This window comes from Rhipicephalus microplus, unplaced genomic scaffold (genome assembly GCF_043290135.1).
Source record: "Rhipicephalus microplus isolate Deutch F79 unplaced genomic scaffold, USDA_Rmic scaffold_48, whole genome shotgun sequence".
Taxonomy (NCBI): domain Eukaryota; kingdom Metazoa; phylum Arthropoda; class Arachnida; order Ixodida; family Ixodidae; genus Rhipicephalus; species Rhipicephalus microplus.
In genome coordinates this window covers 1684274-1704953 of record NW_027464621.1, presented here as the reverse complement: position 1 = coordinate 1704953, position 20680 = coordinate 1684274, and the positions used below count along the sequence as shown (strand labels likewise).

The 20680-nt window shown below is 45.9% G+C and overlaps 1 protein-coding gene across 3 annotated transcripts in view; it reads left to right on the top strand.

Annotated features, from left to right (window-relative positions):
• Positions 1 to 20680, top strand: part of LOC119176978 (uncharacterized) — a 203826-nt gene that overhangs the window by 19041 nt on the left and 164105 nt on the right. For 2 of the 3 annotated variants that reach the window (XM_075884792.1, XM_075884794.1), the window contains one exon: positions 16323 to 17737. The exons of the other annotated variant lie outside the window; for it this stretch is intronic. In XM_075884792.1, the coding sequence (XP_075740907.1) occupies positions 16332 to 17737 (1406 nt within the window). In that variant the 5' untranslated portion in view covers positions 16323 to 16331. The remainder of the gene's footprint in view (positions 1 to 16322; positions 17738 to 20680) is intronic. 3 annotated transcript variants of the gene reach the window in all.

The window sequence follows — 20680 nt, the reverse complement described above, 5'->3', positions numbered from 1 at the left end:
GCGTAGTCTGTAATGTTGATGTGGGAAAAGGACCAAGCAGGTCTAACCCAACACGGTAAAATGGTTCCGCGGGTATGTCAATTAGTTGAAGATGGCCAGCGGGTAGCAGCGTCGGTGTTTTACGACGTTGGCATAGGTCACACGTGGCGACGTATCGGCGTACCGAACGAGCAAGGCCTGGCCAGAAAAAACGGCGCCGAACGCGCTCATACGTGCGAGATACGCCAAGGTGTCCAGCCGTGGGAGTGTCGTGAAGTTCGGTGAGAACACAGCGGCGCAAATGCTTAGGCACAACAATGAGAAGGTCGGGCCCATCTGGTCAGAAATTGCGACGGTATAACACACCCTTTTGAATGACAAAGTAGCGGACGGAAGCATCATTTGTGGAGGATTCCATATGGCTGATGATGTCAAGCAGCTCTGGATCACGCTTCTGTTCTTCTCCAGTATTAAGGAAGTCTGACACTGACAAGATAGAGTTCTCCGTGGGCTTGTCAGTGTCCTCAGGATCGTCGACAGGGTACCGAGAGAGGCAATCGGCATCATGTTGTAGGCGGCCAGATTTGTAGACCACCGAATAGCAAAACTCTTGCAGGCGCAAAGCCCATGGCGACAAAGGCGGCCTGATGAATCTTTCAGAGAGTTCAGCCAGCAGAGCACGTGGTGGTCGGTAACTACCGAAAATGGGCGTCCTTATAAATAAGGCCGAAATTTCGCCACTGCTCATACGAGAGCCAAGTACTCACGCATATTTGTGGTGGAATAATTACGTTCAGGGGCGGATAGGAGGCGGGGCGGCTGGCGTAAGCAATAACGCAATCATGGCCACGTTTTTGAGCCAGCACTGCACCAATGTCATGTCCACTTGCATCTGTACGGATTTCCGTAGGGGCAGCAGGGTTGAAGTGTGCCATAATCGGAGGAGTAGTGAGAACAGGGATGAGAGTCGAGATCACAGAAGCCTCTTCGGAGCCCCATGAAAACTGGACGTCTTTCTTGAGGAGCTGCGTAAGCGGCCTCAAGCGGCCACACAAAATTTTTCACGAAGCATCGGAAGTAACATAGTTCGATAAAGCTGCGTACATCCTTCGCAGATCATGGTACAGTAAAGTTTTTGACAGTGCTGATTTTTGCCGGGTCTGGTTGTACACCGTTGGCGTGTACTAAATGCAGGCCAAGTGTTATTTGGCGGCGTCCAAAGTGACATTTGGATGAGTTGAACTGCTGGCCAGCGCGACGGAGGATACCTAAGATGGCTGAGAGGCGCTCTATATGAGTTTCAAGTGTTGGTGAAAAGACGATGACGTCGTCCAAGTAGCACAAACAGGTGGACCATTTGAATCCTCTGAGCAGGGAGTCCATCATTCGTTCGAAGGTGGCTGGAGCGTTACAAAGGCCGAAGGGCATGACCTTGAACTGATATAGGCCATCGGGGGGGATGAATGCCATCTTCTCACGGTCCATTTCATCTACCTCTATCTGCCAGTAGCAGGAACGAAGGTCTATGGAGGAAAAATAGTGGGACCCATAGAGGCAATCAAGCGCATCATCTATTCGTGGCAGAGGGTAGACGTCTTTTTGGCAATTTTGTTTAGGTGTCGATAATGCACGCAGAAACGCCATGCACCGTCTTTCTTGCGGACTAGCACTACAGGAGAAGCCCAAGGACTGCAGGATGGTTCAATGACGTCCTTGGCGAGCATTTTGTCGACCTCACTTTGGATGATGTGACGCTTGGCCGCCGACACCCGATATGGACGCCTATGAATAGGATGCTCATTACCAGTGTTTATGCGGTGGCTCATACCGGTAGCTTTCCCCAACGGACGGCCGCTGATGTTAAAAACGTTGATGTAGGACAGCAGAACTCGGTGGAGCTCATCAGTCTGCTAGGGCGTTAAGTTGGAAGCGATTATCGAAGTAATAGCGCTGTCGGAGCAAGTGGCAGATTGATGTTCAGCGTGGGGGTCAGAAGGAGCGGCCATCGCGAAAACATCTACCGCATTATTCTTCTAAGGTGCAGAGCAACGCCAAAGAGATCCCTTGTGGCAGAACTTGAGGTGTCAAGGTAAAGTTGACAACTGGGAGGCACGTAGGATTTCTTGCGACAAACAGAATGGTGTGCGGTAATGTAATGCCACGGCTTACGAGGACATTGGTGATAGGGGTCAGAACATAGTCACCGTCGGGAACTGGTGGTATTGAGACGAGCTCTATGTAGGTCAGTGTCTGTGGAGAGAGGCGCGCGTCCCGTTGTGCAAAGGCGACTCGGCCGTTGTGCAAGAGGTTCTGTTGCGGGCAAGTGTAGACGGAGCGTGCTGGTCGAACAGTCTACGAGGGCAAAATGCGCGGACAGGAAGTCGAGGCCTAAGATTACGTCGTGGGGGCATTTATCAAGGACGGTGAAGAGAACAACTGTGTGTCGATCCGCAATGCTCACACGAGCGGAGCACATTCCAACGATAGATGCTATTCCACCATCCGCAACACGGACGAACTGAGTGGTCGCAGGGGTGAGGACCTTCTTGAGCTTGCGGCCAAAATCACTCGTCATCACGGAAAGTTGGGCGCCGGTGTCGACAAGAGCAGTGACACGTATGCCGTCTACTTGTACGTCTATGAGGTTCAGTTTTTTCGGTATCGTCAAAAGAGGATATTCGGTCAGTCCGAGCGATGCAGCGCCACCTCCAGGGGCTGCAACGCTTAGTTTTCCGTTGGGGAACCTCGTGGGAAGGCGGGGGGAAATGATCGGCGGGGCTGTGGAGAACGTGACTGGCGACGTTGGGGGGATGGAGAGCGGGAGTAGCGGTGTTCAGAAGCAGGTTCCTGGGCAAAATGGTCGCGGCCGGTCTCATGGCGATAGGCAGGACGTGCATAGAAGGGACGAGAGGACGGTTGTGCAGGAGGACCCCAGCGACTTTTGCAATGGCGAGAAATGTGGCCGATTTTGTGACACGAGAAGTAGATCGGCTTGTATCGTGTGTTCGCCATGCGGACGGATTACGGAACGTTGAGGGAGAGCCAGTCGGGAAGGGACGTGCAGGCGTGTAACGGGGCTGGTAGTCGGTGCGGGGAGACGGTGAGATGGAGTGAATTCCCAAGCTGGCGATTTCCTGCCGGATGACTGCTTGAATGAGAGGCAACGTAATTGGCGGAGAGGGGTCAGGGGACGTTGGTCCCACCCTAGCTGGAGCAGCCGCTTCAAGCTTCCGCCTGATGATTCGCGTCAAGTTGTCACAGGTGTCTGGTGGATGATATGTGTCGAGACACGAGGACGTCGCAGTGATGTTTGGGAGGCGCTGGAACTGATGGGAGATGCGGTCTGCTTTCAGCTTGTTGGAACCGGCGGCATTCTTGAATGATCACATCAACAGATGACACATTGTTGAATACCAACAAGTTGAACGCATCGTCGGCGATACCCTTTAGGATATGCGCAACTTTTTCAGGTTCGGACATATTTTCCTCAGCTTGGCGGCATAGTGGAAAGACAACCTGAATGTAACCGATGCAGGGCTCCGTGGAAGATTGTTCGAGAGTCGACAACTCATTTTTCGCAGCTTCACGACGACCAGAGATGTTGCCAAAAAGCTCACGGATCTTTGCCTTGAAGCTGTCTTAGCTTGTTATGTCATGCTCGTGGTTGTCAAACCAAACACGAGGGGTTCCGTCGAGATAAAAGATGACGTTTGCGAGCATAAGAGAGGGATTCCACCTGTAAGTGGCGCTTATGCGTTTGTAGAGGCGTAGCCACTGGTCGACGTTGGAACCCTCGCTGCCCGAGAACACGCCGGGGTCTTTGAGCGCGGGAAGCGTCACGAAAGTTGTTGCGGGTGCTGGATTGACAGGTCGGGCAGAAGGGCGGGCGACCGGAGAGGACGTAGCCGAGTCTTGAGTGGTCATGTTGTAAGCCGCGAGGGAGCGTCCGCTTCGGAGTTTTGTGGCGAGGACGGGGATCCCACAACTCCACCAAATATGTTACGAGAAGGAGATTGACTCAGAGGGGCAGTCACCAATGTATTTACAGCCGGTTAGGCGAGCAGCGCCAGCCACACAGATTAGCTCGCGCCAGTCTATCTGCTTTCTCTTCTTCAACTCCATGCACTGGCACGTAGCAATATTAACATAAATAGCTCTCGGCAAATCACGACTGAACTGCGTTTGTGATCATTGGGACAAACGGGAAGAATTAGTGTTATCGGCATCAAATGAAACGCGAACAGCGGCGAGCATTAACAATTGTGTTGTCCAGTCATCACCGCGGACATGTGCAGTGTTGAAAAATAGAACTAATGCGTGGCCATCAATGGTGATGACTGTATGGAGCGTACTATAACATTTCTAATGCTTCTAAAGCTCTGTTCACAGCAATAATGACATGAGTTCATTCATAATAGTATAATTTGTCACTGCAGCTCTATTTCCTGTATCCCTTCTGCATGAGGCCCACCACTAGAGACACAGGTGCATCAGTCGACTTGTTACGACATTACAATCATGTGATGCCACCTTGCTTCACAGACACCTACTCTAAATATGGGTTACCAGCGGCCTGAGCGCTTATTTTGTCACAGTTTTCTCCTTCAATCAGCCTCATTTCAGAACCATTTCATGTGCACTAGCATCTAGAAATAAGAGCTTAGAAAGCGTGACCAATGTTTTCGGTGTGGCCGTGTGCCATAATTGGTGCATAGCACGTGCAAAAGAGCAAAGTGTAATGTCACATTTATGGTTTTACTTCAAATATGACGAACATAACGACGCATGGCTGATAAAGCAAGCTTAGAAGGTGCAATGAGCCGAAGTGTTGCGCATGCGTTTGCTGCGAGCACTTCCAAGAAGGCGACTTTGTCTGCGGACTGGGGACATAAATGTTAATATAGTGAGAGACATTGACATCTCACGTGACATTTCCCTCTCCATTAGAAGACACAAACAAGTTGAAGTCTTCCAAAAAAAAAAATTACTTTGGGCACGTCATCCCTCATAGGCTACGCATGCTGGTCGAGGAAAATGTCGTGGGGAAAGTATTGAAAAAAACGAGCAGGGGCGACGTAGTTTGGTGGAAGAAAGCAGGCTGTGAACGATTTTTTTATTTAAGAAGGTTAAGAATGAAGTCTTGCAGGAAAGCCAGTACTTAGTTTTTTCCTTCCGCCCTTTCATCTCGACATTTGCCCATGAATACTAGCCGTGAGCTTACAGGCTGACATGTTTGATAAATTGGTAAAGAGGTTTTTGACCGTGTTACAAGCTGCCACTCTAGCGTCGCCAGCGCGAAGTCAGCGACGGGAATGACAGCAGGTTAGTTCGTTCCGTACGCAAGCATAGACAGTGAAGAGATCAAAGACGTGAGAAAACAAAACAAACTTTACTCTAGTGATATTGCAGCACACGGGATCTAATACAACACTTCAATACAACTAACAAAATACATCAACACTTGATACAACTAAAAAAAAATATAAAAAACAATAAATCAGTTACGAGAGAGAACTATTACAAACTACACAAACTAACACAACAGAACTACACAGGGGAAAGTTCGAAGATATAAACAGGTGAAGGCATACATGAGATGAACGGCAGCGTTGCGTACTTGACGATCGGATGCGAGTAGTCTAAGAGAGTTCTGGCACGACTGCGATGTCGGCGGTGTTGCAACGCTGGTGGCTCCGGGAGGATAGTGCTTGCAGGTGACTTCGGGCAGGTTGAGCTAACTCGAGGCGAAGTCCCGATGTCTACGTTGCAGACGTTAATATCGCGTCACAACTAGACGAACGGCTAAGTTTAGGTGGCCAGCCGATACAGAACCACACTAAAAACTTCTAGAAGAGATACTTGTTGATCTGTTTCTACACCATGTTGGTCAGCAACTAGTCTGCCTAGCAGGGCAAAATCCTGCGCTTAAATCCCCCTCGTGTCTCCTCGCTCTCTTTCTTGGGGACAAGAGACCTCTACATGGGTCCAATCATGCGCGTTTTATTGATGGAAACTCCGCGCCAAAAACTATATTGACCCCACCCCTTTTTAATTAGGAGAGGGCCCTCAACTAGTGAGAGTGACAACCTGTTGGGGTGTTGTCATACGACTTGGCCACCAGAGGTTTTCTCACGGTTTTCCCCGTGGGAACAGACTGTTTGGCTCTCAGCCGGTGCGTCCCGTAGTCTAATCCTTGTTCGGGGTACATCGCGGCCTTCCACGACCCTGCAGACGCCGCCGCAGTTACAAAAGGATCAAACGTCGGCGGCGACGTTCGAAGAAGAGCGCCCCATTCTGCACTTCTCGGCTCTCTTTCATGCGCCCGCCGTTCCCACGGTCAGTGGGGGAGTACGGCGCCCGTTAATTTCTGTGACGCGGGGTCACCAAAAATGGCCGTCCGTGACAGACCGCAACTCTTCAGCCCCAAGACCATGGGCAGTGCTTTCCCGTTCCGATAATTACTAGGGTTTTGTACGTGTAAAACAACCAAGGTAGTTTGGGCCAAATTAAAAGAAAACGAACATTTCAAGAGATCAGTTATGTGGCAACGTTAGAAGGAAGTTAGGAAGCTTCCACCTCCCACTGCGTCGATAATATTAGATTTGTATATGTGTATACATGCATCCACATTCAAACATATGCCAGATCACCAATAAACAGAAGTCAGAACTCCTACCCAGGTTACATTCATAATTAAAATCGTGCTCATGTGGAAATGGGCTTCCATCGACCTACTTTATTGTTTTTCATAGGCTTGTCTATGAGAAGGCCACCGGCTTCTAGCTCATATGAGCCACAGTTTTTCAAAAAATTGTGTTTGCTTTGTTGAAGGAAAAAAAAGCCATTTAGCTAGTCAAAAGATCCTTTTGACTCGCGGGTGGTGCCAGGGGAGAAGAAGGTGAGGAAGGGGGTATTAAAGCAGCTTGGTGGCATGCCCTCACTGGTTTTGAACCTGTAGGAATGACCTTTCCACTTGGCGCGAGGTGCTGTCACCCCATTTGGGTCCTCAGGAAGTTCCGAGTCGAGTGGACTCTCTCAAGCCCCCTCTCAAGTGGCAACCAGAGAACTTGTACACCCCCCCCCCCCTCTTGGTTATGCCAATGAGTAGAATAATCTCCTAGGTCACTATTTATAAATAAACATGAGTACATTTATTTATTTACACACACTGCAGCACCAATTGCGCTATGACAGGATTTGGTACTGTGGGGGCCTAGGAACCAGTATGAAAGGGAGCCATACATGGCACACAGTTAAGTCTCAACTCAGCAAAGTCATTAAAATTGGCATCTTATTTCATTATATGGAAACTTTATTAATTTGAAAATCAAGTTTTTTTTTCCAAAGTGTAGTCGTCAAAGACTGGTTTTTCGCACTGGAAATGCGGGAAGTTGACATAATAAGGTAGTGCAAAAAGATAAACTTGGTAGCATAAAAAAAAAAAATCGGTTTTATTAAACCCATTACGCAGTGACTGCAGCTTCACACTTCACCTGCAAAGTCCTCTTAACAGCAGCTGAATGTCATGTGCAAACTCAAAAGAAACCGAGATGTATTGCACTAGGGTAATATAGGATGAGCAAAGTTTTCACGATTGTTCTGCCACCGCTGCTTGATATCAAAATCTCGTGTGTTGCCTGGGGTAGTGCAACACCAGCGGTCAACTAACTGAACCACTTGATTTCCACTTACTTAGATGAACAAGCTGGGTCAAAAACCTTTGCACACCGCAAAACTAAAGGAGCTGTGATTCTTGCACATTGACCTGAAGGACATTCGCTACCTTGAATAGGCAAGCCTGAGTTCGTATTCCTGCAGGCAGGCAGGCAAAGAACTTTATTTGGATCAGGAGACAAGACTCACTCCCCCTGTAGAGGGTGACATCGGCGGGCCGCACCCACGATGGGACGAGAAGACGCATCTCCCCGACCATGTCATGTGCTCTCTGGATAGCCTTTAGCTGGTCTTCCTTCTAGTTGCTTGTGAGAAGAAATCGCCAGTCCTCCTATGTAGAGGGAAACCCAGGGCTCTTGCGCAGTAGAGGACATTGCACAGCATGTGTTGTAAAGTGTGGTGCAGGTTACCACAGTGAGGGCAACCTGGCTGTATGCTGTCCATATATTTAGAGCATTTAAAGGGAGAAACGTGTACCTCAGTCTGTAGTTGACGTAAAGTGATAGATGGAGCTCTGTTTAGAGTTGGACGCAGAAAGAAACACTTCCTCCGTTCTGATTGATAGTGCTTGCTAATTTCATGAAAGGTTAGGAGGTGATTTGGACAATACCAAAGCGTATCCTCAGCCTCTGAGTGGTTCTCAACGTGGAATGTTAGACCTCGTGCCCGTAAGTGTGCCAACTCATTGGCATTAAGGAGAGTTCTATTTACGCGTCGACCGTGTGCCAGGAACCAGATGAAGTGCTTTTCATCTGTAAAACTGGCAGTAGAGAGAACTCTAGTGGCTTCTTGACATACTGAACCCATCATGAAGGCTCGGGCGGTTGTTTGAGAGTCTGTCTAAATAGCTGTGCGCTTGGTAATAGCAAGAGCGAGTGCTACCACAACCTTTTCAGCACAATCTGCGTTCGCGTGTAATAAAGCCAGTAACGACAAATGGTCACCTCTTAGTGTGGTGACAACTGATACAAAGTGATCTGAGTAACTGTGCCGTGCTGCATCTACGAAGACCACGTTATCCTCTTTAGCGGCGGTGGTACTGAGTAGGGTGTGAATTATGCTTCGTGATTCGTATTTTGTGTGGGAAAAAAACACTGTGCTAGTGAATATTCATTACCAGCTGTGTGAAGTCTACAGAGGAAAGTGCATGAGCAAACAATACCTGTTCAAATGGTGCAGAAAATCCAGACTGACATGGAGATTCATAATCAGTGGCCTTCTAGACAGCCATCAATTTAGAGCGAAGTGACTGTAAAAGTTGTCCAAAGAATGCTGCACAATTGAAGGGTAACAGTTTGGGAGGTCTGCGAGATGATATGATGTTAGCAAGACCTGTATTGATTAAATTTTTAACATCATTGAGAGTATGCTAAAATTTGTGCAAGGTGGCTCCTGCTAATGCTTACAGAAGACCACATCTGGGAACATGTTTAGAGGGTACATGAATTTCTTCAGGCGAACAAAACCAATGGCTAGGAATTCAACTCTGCTGTCACTGGTAATAGAAACAAAACAACAATCCCATCAGTGGAAACATCCAAAGTTGTCCAAGCCAAGGAATTTGCAACAAATACTGTCTGTAGGCAAAGTGATGGCAAGCGTCTTTGCGAACAAGAAGGGGTTATTATTGTGGAAAGGCAGTGATTATGGTGATGGGCCCGTTAGCACAGTATTATTGTTAAGAGTGAGGGGGTCCGTTAGCTTAGTGTAATCGTGACTATGGTGACGGGGCCCGTCAGTGCAGTACTATTGTTAGTGAGGAGGTCCATCGGCATAGTGGAATCGTAACAGTGAGGAGACCTGTCATAATAGCGATGAAACTAAAGCGACAGGCCCCATCTCTGTAAAGCATTGACTATGGTAAGGGGGTCCTTCACTGTAGTATAATGCTAAAAATGAGAGGGCCTGTTACCATAAATTTGTAGTCCATTTAAATGCCACCGTCATGCGGTTGTAGTGGCATAGTGGGTCGACGCGCAGTTAGGGAACTTGACGTTACTGCACTCAGTCGTAATTTTTATTTTTTTTTTTGCAAAAAAATTGTGGCGCTGTCTGAGGCGGTTGTTAGACAGCGCTACCATGTGCATTTCGAATCGTATTGTCGTTGGTGTGCGGCTGCGTTTGGAATTCTGCTGACCAAGTAATTATTGCCTTTTTTTTTTCTGCTCTCAGTCTTGCTTCAAGTATTGTTACTTGTTTTTAAATGATCGTGTTTATTCATCGGGGATAACTATCAACCTTCTTTTATGTCACATATGGAATGAAGACCTTTCCCTGATGATTTCTATATGACACAGCTTTGTGCAAACAGATTCTGCCGCATGCGTCCGAATCTATTAATTTTATTATTGCACTGAACAACCATCCTCGGCGGGGGTTCTGACTTTTTGCATTCATTTCATCGCTAAAGGTAATCATTTGCTACATAATGCGATGTGTCCTGTGGGGGTGCTGACACCTCCTGTAAAGTTTTTATGCTGTTGAGTGTTGCATAATTATGTTTAAGGTTGTTTTAGTGTGTTGGAGCTCAATTGATGAATAATTATTTGGCTGACGATATTCTCGTTCAAAAAGTAGTTAAATAAATGTGTGTTGTTTGGTTCATTCCGACCGTGTCTGCTGTGTCCGTTCACTTCAAGAGCGTGGCGCTTGCTCTCAATTTTGAGACCCCACAGCCCAAATCAAATCGTTCTACGTATATTTTTTGTCACTGTATAGAGGGTATATACAGGCTGGTGCCAAATATAGTGCAGGTTATCATAGAATGTATTTCAACCCTGAGGGCTGTGTAGTTGGACAGTATATGTTTATTAAGTCCCAAAGCTACTATACATCTGACTACAATACATGCAATTCCAACTCTTGTACTACTTCACCTGAAATCGTACGCTCAGACTTTATGTGATTGAATCGGCTCCTTTAAACAAGGGGATTTGCACGTCACTTTCGTTCCATGAGTGTGTGCAATTGCGACGCAAATCTTTTTTGACATGCGAACTCTATTTGATGTGATAGATACTAGCGCTGCGGTGTGCTCTCTGTAGCTATCTCCCCATCCTGAGACTACGTTTTTTCCGTGAGAGTGAGATATGTTTTCTATCGTTCTCCGTGATTAAAATGCAGGCGCACCGAAGGCATGGGTATGATTGGTCGTCTGGATCCTTTTAAGTTGCAAGTTCCGGCCAATGCGGCTGCGGCCTTGGTAAACTACAAGGTGCAATCGAGCGGATGAAATGAAAACGCAGGAATGCTTTGATGTATACTGTGCGAAAGGGAAGTAAATGTAGTGAGGTTGAATGCTGTCACCTTGCCCAGCAGTAAATAACAAAAACAATAAAAACTTCTCAATCACTTCAGTAAGAACCCAGCAGCAGCAGTTACATGTTGGGGCCCGTCACTATAGACACCGCTTTTAAGACGTAGGACTCCTCACTATTACATTATTATGGCTGTATTGCCTCTATGTGGTAGTGTCTGTGCGCTTTTAATGGTGGTGGTGAAAACTTCCTATACTTGCTGTACTGCTGCAGAATTTGCGGTGAGGGAGCTCAGACCAGGGCTCCGTGGCACCTTTTACTCAGTGAGTTGGGTCCGTCAGCGAGAATCTCGACTCAGCTCATCGTCCAGGTTTTCGCTGGCCAGCGCCTTCTGCCATCGCTCCGCTGTAAAATGTTGCCCATGTTGTGATCGGCCTCCATGTCTTGGCGCCGCTTGGATGCATGGGATGGTTTCATCTAGATCTATCTCGATTTGTTCCGGCTCTGCAGCGCTCCCCTGATGTGTCCAGAATAGGTGACAACACAGCAGTGGCACTGCAAATTCTTCAGGGTCGTTGGCTCGCTTCGCCAAAAAACCCTTTGGACACACTCTACCGACAGATTGCCTAGAAAAGGCTATTTTCAGTCTGGGATTCTGAGAAAGAGTTGTCACCTCTGCTCTGCTTGGTTCTTCAAAGTACACCAGACAATTGGCTGTGCACCTGGGATCCGTTTTCGGGGACGTTTCTCACTTTCCACGGTGCCTTCCCATCTTTATTTTTCCCTACACGCAGCAGCTTGCCCGGCACCACCACCACATCGAAGAGTCAACACTGCACGTTGGACACTAAATCATTTCACTGTGATGTGTCGTGACATATAATCGCATTGTGTGAGGTGTTGCGCTTCTCCCGCATCGTGGCATGATCTTGGCGTGCCTCTTCCCTCTTTCCTAGGTTGAGAAGGTGGCGGTGTTTGACTTTCTCTCTTTGGGACGGAGATGAAGACGACAATTTTATTGAGGTGTCTTGGACTCAATTGTTTTCCCCTGCAGAGAATCCTGGGAAGACCCAGGCCGAAAAAAGCGAGCCCCGAGACGTTCCTAGGATGCTTCCACCATTCTTGTAGATCGCCCTAACTTCAACATGTATAATAGTGTAAATAAACAATCCCGTTACCAGCTCCTCTGCTTGTCTTTGCCCTGAGACTCGGTTGGCTCCGGTTCTGGACAAATTCCCCCAGTCACAACACGCAACACGATTACCTCCTAAAAATAAGATACATTACTCAAAAATTTTTGAAAGCAGAAAAAAGAAAAGTAAAATTTACTTGGTCAGAATGATTGGAACTGAGGTCGCACACCAACAACGCATCGTGTTACAGACCAATAACTTATCTACTGCGCCTTGAAAAAATATATATACACAATAGGGCCTAGGGCTGTCTAACAATCGGCACAAACAGTGACGTGATCTTGTTGCAAAAGAACAAAATTATGACTCCTTAAGAACTGTTACGTAATTCTTAATGCATTACAGCAAAAAAAGAAACACACGCACACAAAAGCTAACAAAATGGGAATTCAAACTGACAGCCCACAGGACTATCGCTTCTCCAACTGTCCCACAGGTCGCGGGATCGAATCCCTGTTGCGGCGGCTGCACTTCTGATGGAGGTGGAAAAGTTGTAGGCCCGTGTGCTCGGATTTGGGTGCACGTTAAAGAACCCCAGGTGGTCGAAATTTCCGGAGCCCTCCACTACGGCGTCCCTCATAATCATATGGTGGTTTTGGGACGTTAAATCCCACAAATCAGCTTCTCCAACTGCGCGTCAATCCTTTGGGCCACCATAACCGCTTGACGATGACGTCTAAAACTACTACAAGTTTGTGGCAATGGGCGACCTCATATTATTGTAACACAACGTTGATGAGCATCCTCACCGTAGTCATTGTGATGAAGCCTGTCGCCATAGTTGCATCGCTACCATCGCCGTAGTTGCATCGCCATAGTTGACCAACCCCCTCGCTATTACGATTAACAACGCTGACGGCCCCCCTCACTCTGACGATAGTACTGCACTGACGGGCCACGTCACCGTAGTGCTGCTGTGACTGGGGGAATCAGTCCGAGACTAGAACCATCCAAGTCTGAGGGTGAAGATGAGCAGAGGAGCCGGAGCTGGTAACCGGAACATAAATTTACACTATTTTACATGTTGAAGGTAGCGTGATGCTACAAGAATGGTAGAAGCATCCTCAAAGCATCTCTGTGCTCGCTTGTTTAAGCGAGGGTCTTTCTAGAATTTCCTGCAGGGAAAAAACAATTGTGTTCAGGACCCTTGAAAGAAACTGTCTTCTTCATCTCCGCCCCCAAAAACATAAAGTTAAACACCGCCTCCTTCTCAACCTAGGAAAGAAGTAAGAGGCACGCCCAGATCGCGCCACATCGATAGAGGAGCACAACACCCTACACAATGTGATTATATGGCACAACACAGCACAGTGAAATAACGCAGTGTCCAACGTGCAGTGTTGACTCATCGATGTGGCAGTGGTGCCAACCAGGCCGCTGGGTGTATGGAAAAATGAAGATAAGAAGGCACCATGTAATGTGGAAAACGTCCCCGAAAATGGATTCCAGGTGCTCGGCTTATTGTCTGGTGTACTTTGACAAACCAAGCAGCACAGAGGTGACCCCTCTTTCTGAGAAGCTCAGCCTGTAAATAGACCTTTCTAAGCAATCTGTCAGTTGGGCGTGTCCAAAGGGTTTTCGGTGAGGCGAGCCAGTGGCCCTGAAGAATTCGCAGTATGACTGCTGTGTTGTCACCGATCCTGGACGCCTCAAGGAGTGTTGAAAGCTGGAACAAATTGGAGTAGATCTAGCCGAAATGATCCCGCGGTTCCAAGAGGCGCCATGACATGGAGGTCAATAACAACAGTAGTCACTGCCCTGTGGAAATTTATGCCTGCTGGTACAACTAATGCGGACAACTGCTCTGAGATGTTGATGAACATTTGCCATTCGATTTTAAACAACAAAAAAGGCATGCTCTTGAAGGGAGTGTATTCCCGCCTGGACAATGCTTGTCTGCCTATCACTCGTGTAACAAACGGTCTCATTAGTGAATTTGAACTGGAAGCTGTCGCAAATCCACCTTATAGCCTGTAGTGACTACCATCTTCTCGGGGAATTGAAGAAACTCCTGAGTGGAATTCATTGCAGAATCTTGAGCATAACTGAAAGAAGTCTATTTTCTCAGCATGGTGGGAGAGATACGGTTTAGGAATAAATAAGATAGCACACCGCATAAAACGGTACATTAATGTCAATGTCAATATAGTGTCCAAAAAAATCGCAGCATATCCACGGGGTGAATGATGATGAGTGGGGCGAAGCGTTCATCAGCCCGTCCGTGCTTCCGTTCGTTCTTGCTTCCGTCCGTCCGTGCGTCCATCCATGCGTTTATTCGTTTGTGCATGCGTCCGTCCATACATCTGCACGTCTATCCATCTGTTCGTCCGTCTGCTAGTCTGTCCGTCCGTTCATCTAGTGAACACTCCAAGTACCGCCATCTCCCATCTCGCATTTCCTGTGGCACATGCCCGCTCTAGAGCGGGTATGTGCCACCGGTGGCTACATACTACTACAAACGTACAAGGGATAGACAGACCCACTCCTTAAGGAGCTTCGCCCCTAAAAGAGGGGAAAGTCGTACCATTTTTAAAAATGTATATTTGAATGCCAATAAATATATGAAAAATTATTTGAAACCTTATTTTGCAAACAATCCTCGTAATACTATGTTGTGTGTTTACGATAAAGTCTTTCTACGATCTGTGTATGTCTAGCAAGAAACATATCCAGCAATGTACACTCGTTGCCTCTTAAGGAGAAGTAGGAGACCGGCAGATCTGACAACCCTCCAAACACCCCGAGTTCCTTCCAGTGCACATTTTAGCATGCGTTGGTGGCAATTAACTGATTCGCAGTTACTGCCATATATAGCTTTCTGTAAGGAAGGAGAACAATACCTTCTGTATTGAACTTCTTGCAGTACAGTGAGTGCTATGGGTCCCTGACAACAACAAAAATAAAAACTGCTTAAAGGGCAATTTATTTACATCGTCTTACTATCTACTAAGTGATGCCAACTGAATGGTATCTTCACAGAATGTTTAAAGGGACCCTGTAACAGTTTTGACAATTTTGTACAAATATATTGGGCCAGTAGACGAAGTCCTAAGGGTCATTTACAGACTGATTTAGGCTCTCTGAATAAACTGTGTAATTTATTAGAACACTTTAAAGCTGCAAATCATTTCAGATCACTGTGGCTCAGACAAACGCACTTGAACCGCACATTAACAGTACAACATTGTCTGGTAGCATGATGTCACGTAGGCTCCTGATCTGATTAGCTGTGGAACGCTTGGAAGTAAGATCAGCTAGTTGGGTGGCGGCACCTGTTGGAGCAGATATCGACCACTCCGCAATCTTCGTTTCTGTTGCAGACGACGTGAGTGCTGCCAGGTACACTAGGTCATGGTCTCGGAGATTGAATGCAACCTGTCTGCATGCGACCTTCGAGGCTATGACTAGGTGAAGCATAAATCGTTGAGTGCACTCAAGAGAGCTTTGAGATTGCCTGTGATGTCAGCGTGTCTCATGAGCTGAGGAGGCACGGCCGAGGTGAAAAGGAGGGTATGATACAATTATCTGTAATGGCCTTGGTACACGGCATGTCACTAAATTTGTGGTGCAAATGGTTTGATGATGCTCTAGCCTAAATGCTGACAAGACTTAAAAAAAAAAACTTAAAAAAAACTTGAGTAAGTTTCTTTGTAGCGCACATAAAAAACAGGAAGAAATGAATTCAAATATAGACAGACAGCCCGCATAACATCTCTGGTGAACTTTACATAAAAAACTGTTTCAGGATCCCTTTAATAAAGCACTATAGTCGCGTCCTTCTCCATAATCTGGAGCATACGGCCAGCTTTCACTACTTATTGGCTGATACAATGCCTAGCCTCCCACTGCCCACCAGCATTCTCGTGGCTTAGTTTGCACATCCGTGGAGTGTCAGTATAATGTACTGCATTTATGAACAGGTGTGTTCACTGGTTAATGTTATTCAATGATCTTGTCAATTGGTCAAACATCAGTGGTTTTTAGAAGAAGATAATTCGTATTGACAGTATTTGTCTTTGAAAGTCTCTACATAAAAAATATTTTTGATCAAAGGGAGACAAGCACTTGTTGGTCCACTGAACTGATCAGCAATTTTGAAGGGTTTAATGCTGTTTTTTCTGGAGTTAATGTTTTTTTGTGCATGAGCCCTGTAAGATTCATGTTCTTCATTAGCTAAAGGGACATGCTCGTTAATAACAAGATTTTTTTTCTTCTGTAGCTTCATCAAATGGAGAAGCCAGGATTTGACCTGTCCATACCACCAGCATCCCCTGTAAAAAAGAGCTCCGTTCATGTTGAGATTGATGCTGCAGTTGAGTCCGAGTGCAGACATAAGGCACTTGGTTTGGGGCAATCAGAGAAACTTGTAGTATCAGAAACACCTGCTCTGGACATCTATGCAGAAAGTGCACCTCCTTCTGTGCAGCCTGGCATTGAAAAGCTGGATTCAGTTTTGGGCAGTGCGGCAGTACCCAAAACCAAGATGCCAGAAGTATTGGAGGAAGAGAAAAAAGAATCATATGACTTGAACCAGGAAGTTGAACCTTTGCAGGAACTTTCTTCACAGTGTTCCAAGGAGCCACAGAATAAGGCTGTGCCTGGGGCAACTCAGGACATTGCTGAAGTGCCAGCTTTGCCTGGTGAAGCAGTTCAGTCAATTGTTGCTGAAGTACCCCCTCCACCTGGTGAAACGGTTCGAGACAGTGCTGTTGAACAACCAGCTCGTGCTCCTGGAGCAGTCGCACAAGATTTTTCTGAACAAGCTTCTTTGTCTGCCAGAGTAGCTTCTCAGGATGTCATTGAGCAAGCTGAGCCACTTAATGAAGCTGAGCCACTTAATGAAGCTGAGCCACTTAATGAAGCTGAAGGTGCAGAACAGTCACCTCCATTTGCTCAAGCAGCGCCACAAAATGTTGCGGAGCAAGATACTGCACCTGCTGAAGTGGCCAAGTCTAGTGATACAGCTGCACAGAATGGATCAGTAGCTACTCCGGAGCTGAGGCGATCATCTCGTCCTCGCAAACCCTCAGTGCGTATGAGATCTCCTGGTGGTGAGAGTATAGAGCACTCCTCAGAATCTGCAGTTCAAAAACGTAAATCAGCCTTGCATAAAATACCAGACAACTTGCAAGCTGTAGTTCCTGCTAGAGCTGAACCTATTATACCAACCAAGTCCCTCCCTTCCAAGATGGAACGCATGAAATTTAGCAACAGCAGTAGCTCACTTCATTTGAAAGCAAATCAAAAGACTTCAAATAAGAAAAAGACCTGTATCACTCATTATCGACAGCAGGTTGCTTCATCACGAGACACACCTGACAGTCGTCCCAGCCAGTATGCTTGTCAAAAGTGCAGTTTTCGTACCAACCGCATGGACAACCTTGTGCGACACAACAAGCAAGATTGTGCGTATGTGAAAGACTTTTTCAGCTGGGATGCAAACACTTTTACAGAAGCCACTCAAATGCCCAAGAAGCGGTCTTTATCTCCAGAAATAGCATGTTTAAGTGATGGAACTGAAAAAGCAAGCAAGTCTTCATCTAAGCGTAAAAGGTCTATGACAAAAGTTGAACGAAGCTCCAGAGCCCCAGAAAAGAAGAAAGCAACATCGCCAGGATACAAGCAAATAATTGAGTAAGTATTTTCACACATTCAGATTTTTTTATTCTTACATGTTGCACGGAGCTTGCACGGAACTTGTTCATTTCCACTTACAACTCTAAACAACAGGCCTTTTTCAAGCACACAAATGCTTCCAACGGACGCGCAAGGGCTCATGGGAAAAGTGTGTATATGCTGTGTCGAGTGCACGGGCATCGCGCTTCAGCTTTCTGCTGTAGCCGCGCCAGCACATTCTCAGATAATGTGAATTCGGCAAGGTGCAAGATATTACTGTGTAATTCAATCGTGAACTCAGTGTTTAGCTGTGATGGCCTCTCTGCAATCTTCTTATGTCCCACTGTTTAACCAGCTGGGCAGTGCAGAAGCTTCACTTTTTGTTGTATTTTTTTTTGCACCAGTACACTTTGTGGCATAAATGTGTAAAGATACACCTACATTACCCATGAAATGCAAGAGCATTCTAAAATTTATGGATGCATTCAGAATGAACGTCTATAGGCACTGTCAAGAAGTAGAATGGGAGGTTTTGATATTAAAAGAGCATGTATAGAAAGTATGGTCAGAATAAAGTAAAATAGGATACAATCACTTACAGCGTGCATGTCGCTCACATTGTAGGTAACAGTCGATAAGCACCTACCAACCTTTATTGGCCCAATAACTACACCACAAGCGCTCACTTACTAGTGAAAATTTATTGCACGGGTAAAAAAACATAAAAGTGGGAGTGCGTCACGCATGTCATAAAGAGGCACAAAATGGCAAAGATCCAAGGGGTATGTTTACAGTCTATTGATAAAGTTGATTTTCTTGTTTTGTAACATAGACTTGCCCAAAGTGCAGTGTTCTTTATTGCATGATATGCCCTTAGATATCTCGCATAGTCAGACTGTACAAAATTGCCATGTGGAAAAGCACAGGTGAGCCTTACATTTTCAGAATTACGTTTCTTGTGGCTGACAATGTAAGGCGTGAGATAAGGAGACTTCATTCAATGAATTTCAGTGCTTTCTCAGGCGCGTTTCAATACATAGAGAAGTCAGGCCGGTGTACATGGGAACACAGTAAGGAGGAATTCAGTTGACAACTCCACTCAGTAATTAACAACAATTGGCATGCCCCTTAACGTGTTTTGCTTTTCCCAGTACAGACACTGCAAACTCTTCTCTCACTACAGAACAAATACGACTAAGCTTAGTTGATGCAGAGAGCAGAATCCTCGGCCCCTATGGCTTCGCTACATTTTTCAGGCCATGTGACTTATTTTGCATGTATGAAAAAACTGCAATATTCCAGTTTTTTGTTGTTATTCACAGGTATAGGACGTCTGTATTTATCTTTATTTGCAAAGCGAATAGGCTTTTATGAAAACTGATGCAATTATGCGCCGGGTACCTTGCCTCCTGGAGGCGATCAATCTGCAGCTGAAAACTACTGCACAGCTTATGCGTGCAAGTATTTTTTGTAATTTTGATTATAAGCAAGACATCACTATTTTTTCTTTAATAATATTCGTATGCCCCAACATGAAGTTAAACACCAGTTTTGCTGTTGATGAACTACACAAGTACACTGCCAGTAAACATGCTCCGTGGTTAGCAAGTACCAAGAAACTGCAAGTTGTCGGAGGAAGACACCTTGCAAGTGGATTCTAGTCTTATCCTTTTTGTGCACATCTTTCTACAGTGTGTGGCTTATCAATTAAAGTCAAATAATCATCTGTGAATGTGGCTGAATACTGTAGCACCCCTTTGCAGTTTAGTGGTGTGGGAATAAGTAATCATTGAATAAATATAACTTGTGTGTTCTGGCTCACATTGTTCATGATGGTACGTTTTGATAAGTAATCATTGAATGAATATAACTTATGTGTTCCGGCTCACACTGTTCATGATGGTACGTTTTGATAACATACATCTGCATGCGATGCACATCTACTCAGTAATGCTGACTGCCTTATTTCTTTTACATTTCATCCATTCATGCAGGTGCATTAGGATGAGTGTAGTATTCATGATTTAATAACAGTTAATAAGTGGCAACGCATTCTTTCGTTTCGTGCTCCCACATTACGCACCAATGAACAGCGTACGATCGAACAGCCGGCTCGCTCGACATACACACTTTCTTTATAGTGATTCGCATGCCCGTGGGACATTCTGAGATTGCCTGAAAATGGTTTATTGTCATACTAAAGACCATAGCGCACAAAAAAACATCGACAAAGAAAGGTGTGTCACGTTCGTGTTTCTTCGTATGCAATAACCCTCAGTATGACATACCAACAAGCCCAAAACACTCTGTTACTAAAAAATTTATATTCACTTTATTTAGGCCTTAAAGGGATACTGACATGAAAATTTTTAGATCTTTTTGTGTCTAATGAAAAGCCACAACTGGCTATAACTGGCATGTGAGTTCACCAGAATCAACACTTTAGCCGGAGCAGAAGTGCCTTGTGAAAAATTTAATCTCATGGCAAGATATCATTACTGGGATTCACACTTGCTCAGAGCATTCTTTTTGTAGAAAGGAGATTTGTATGACTGAGTAAATTTAGCTTTGAAAATTGACGTCAGTACCCCTTTAGCTTTCAAGCAACTGCTTAGTGGTGCAGAAAGTGTTCACTGTGAGTGCAATTTCCTACACATTAGAAATTGCCTTCTACAGTGGTGGTCCAACTGTGCCAATTGTGCCATTTTGATACAATTCTGTATTCCTATGCCTTGTTACGCACATTAGAGTTCAGCGTGCACCAAGTGCACCCAAGTTCACTAATCCATCTGTTTGCGTAGCGTCGGCCCGTATTTGGCCCAAAACTCTTCTTGGTCATAACAAACACAGCTAAAGCCTTTCCATAATGCTGTTGATGCCCTCACTCCATTCTAGCGACGTGCTTTTCGCCGTTATAATCAGCCTAACCAAAGTCTCTGTGTCGCCGCGTGTGTGTCAGTT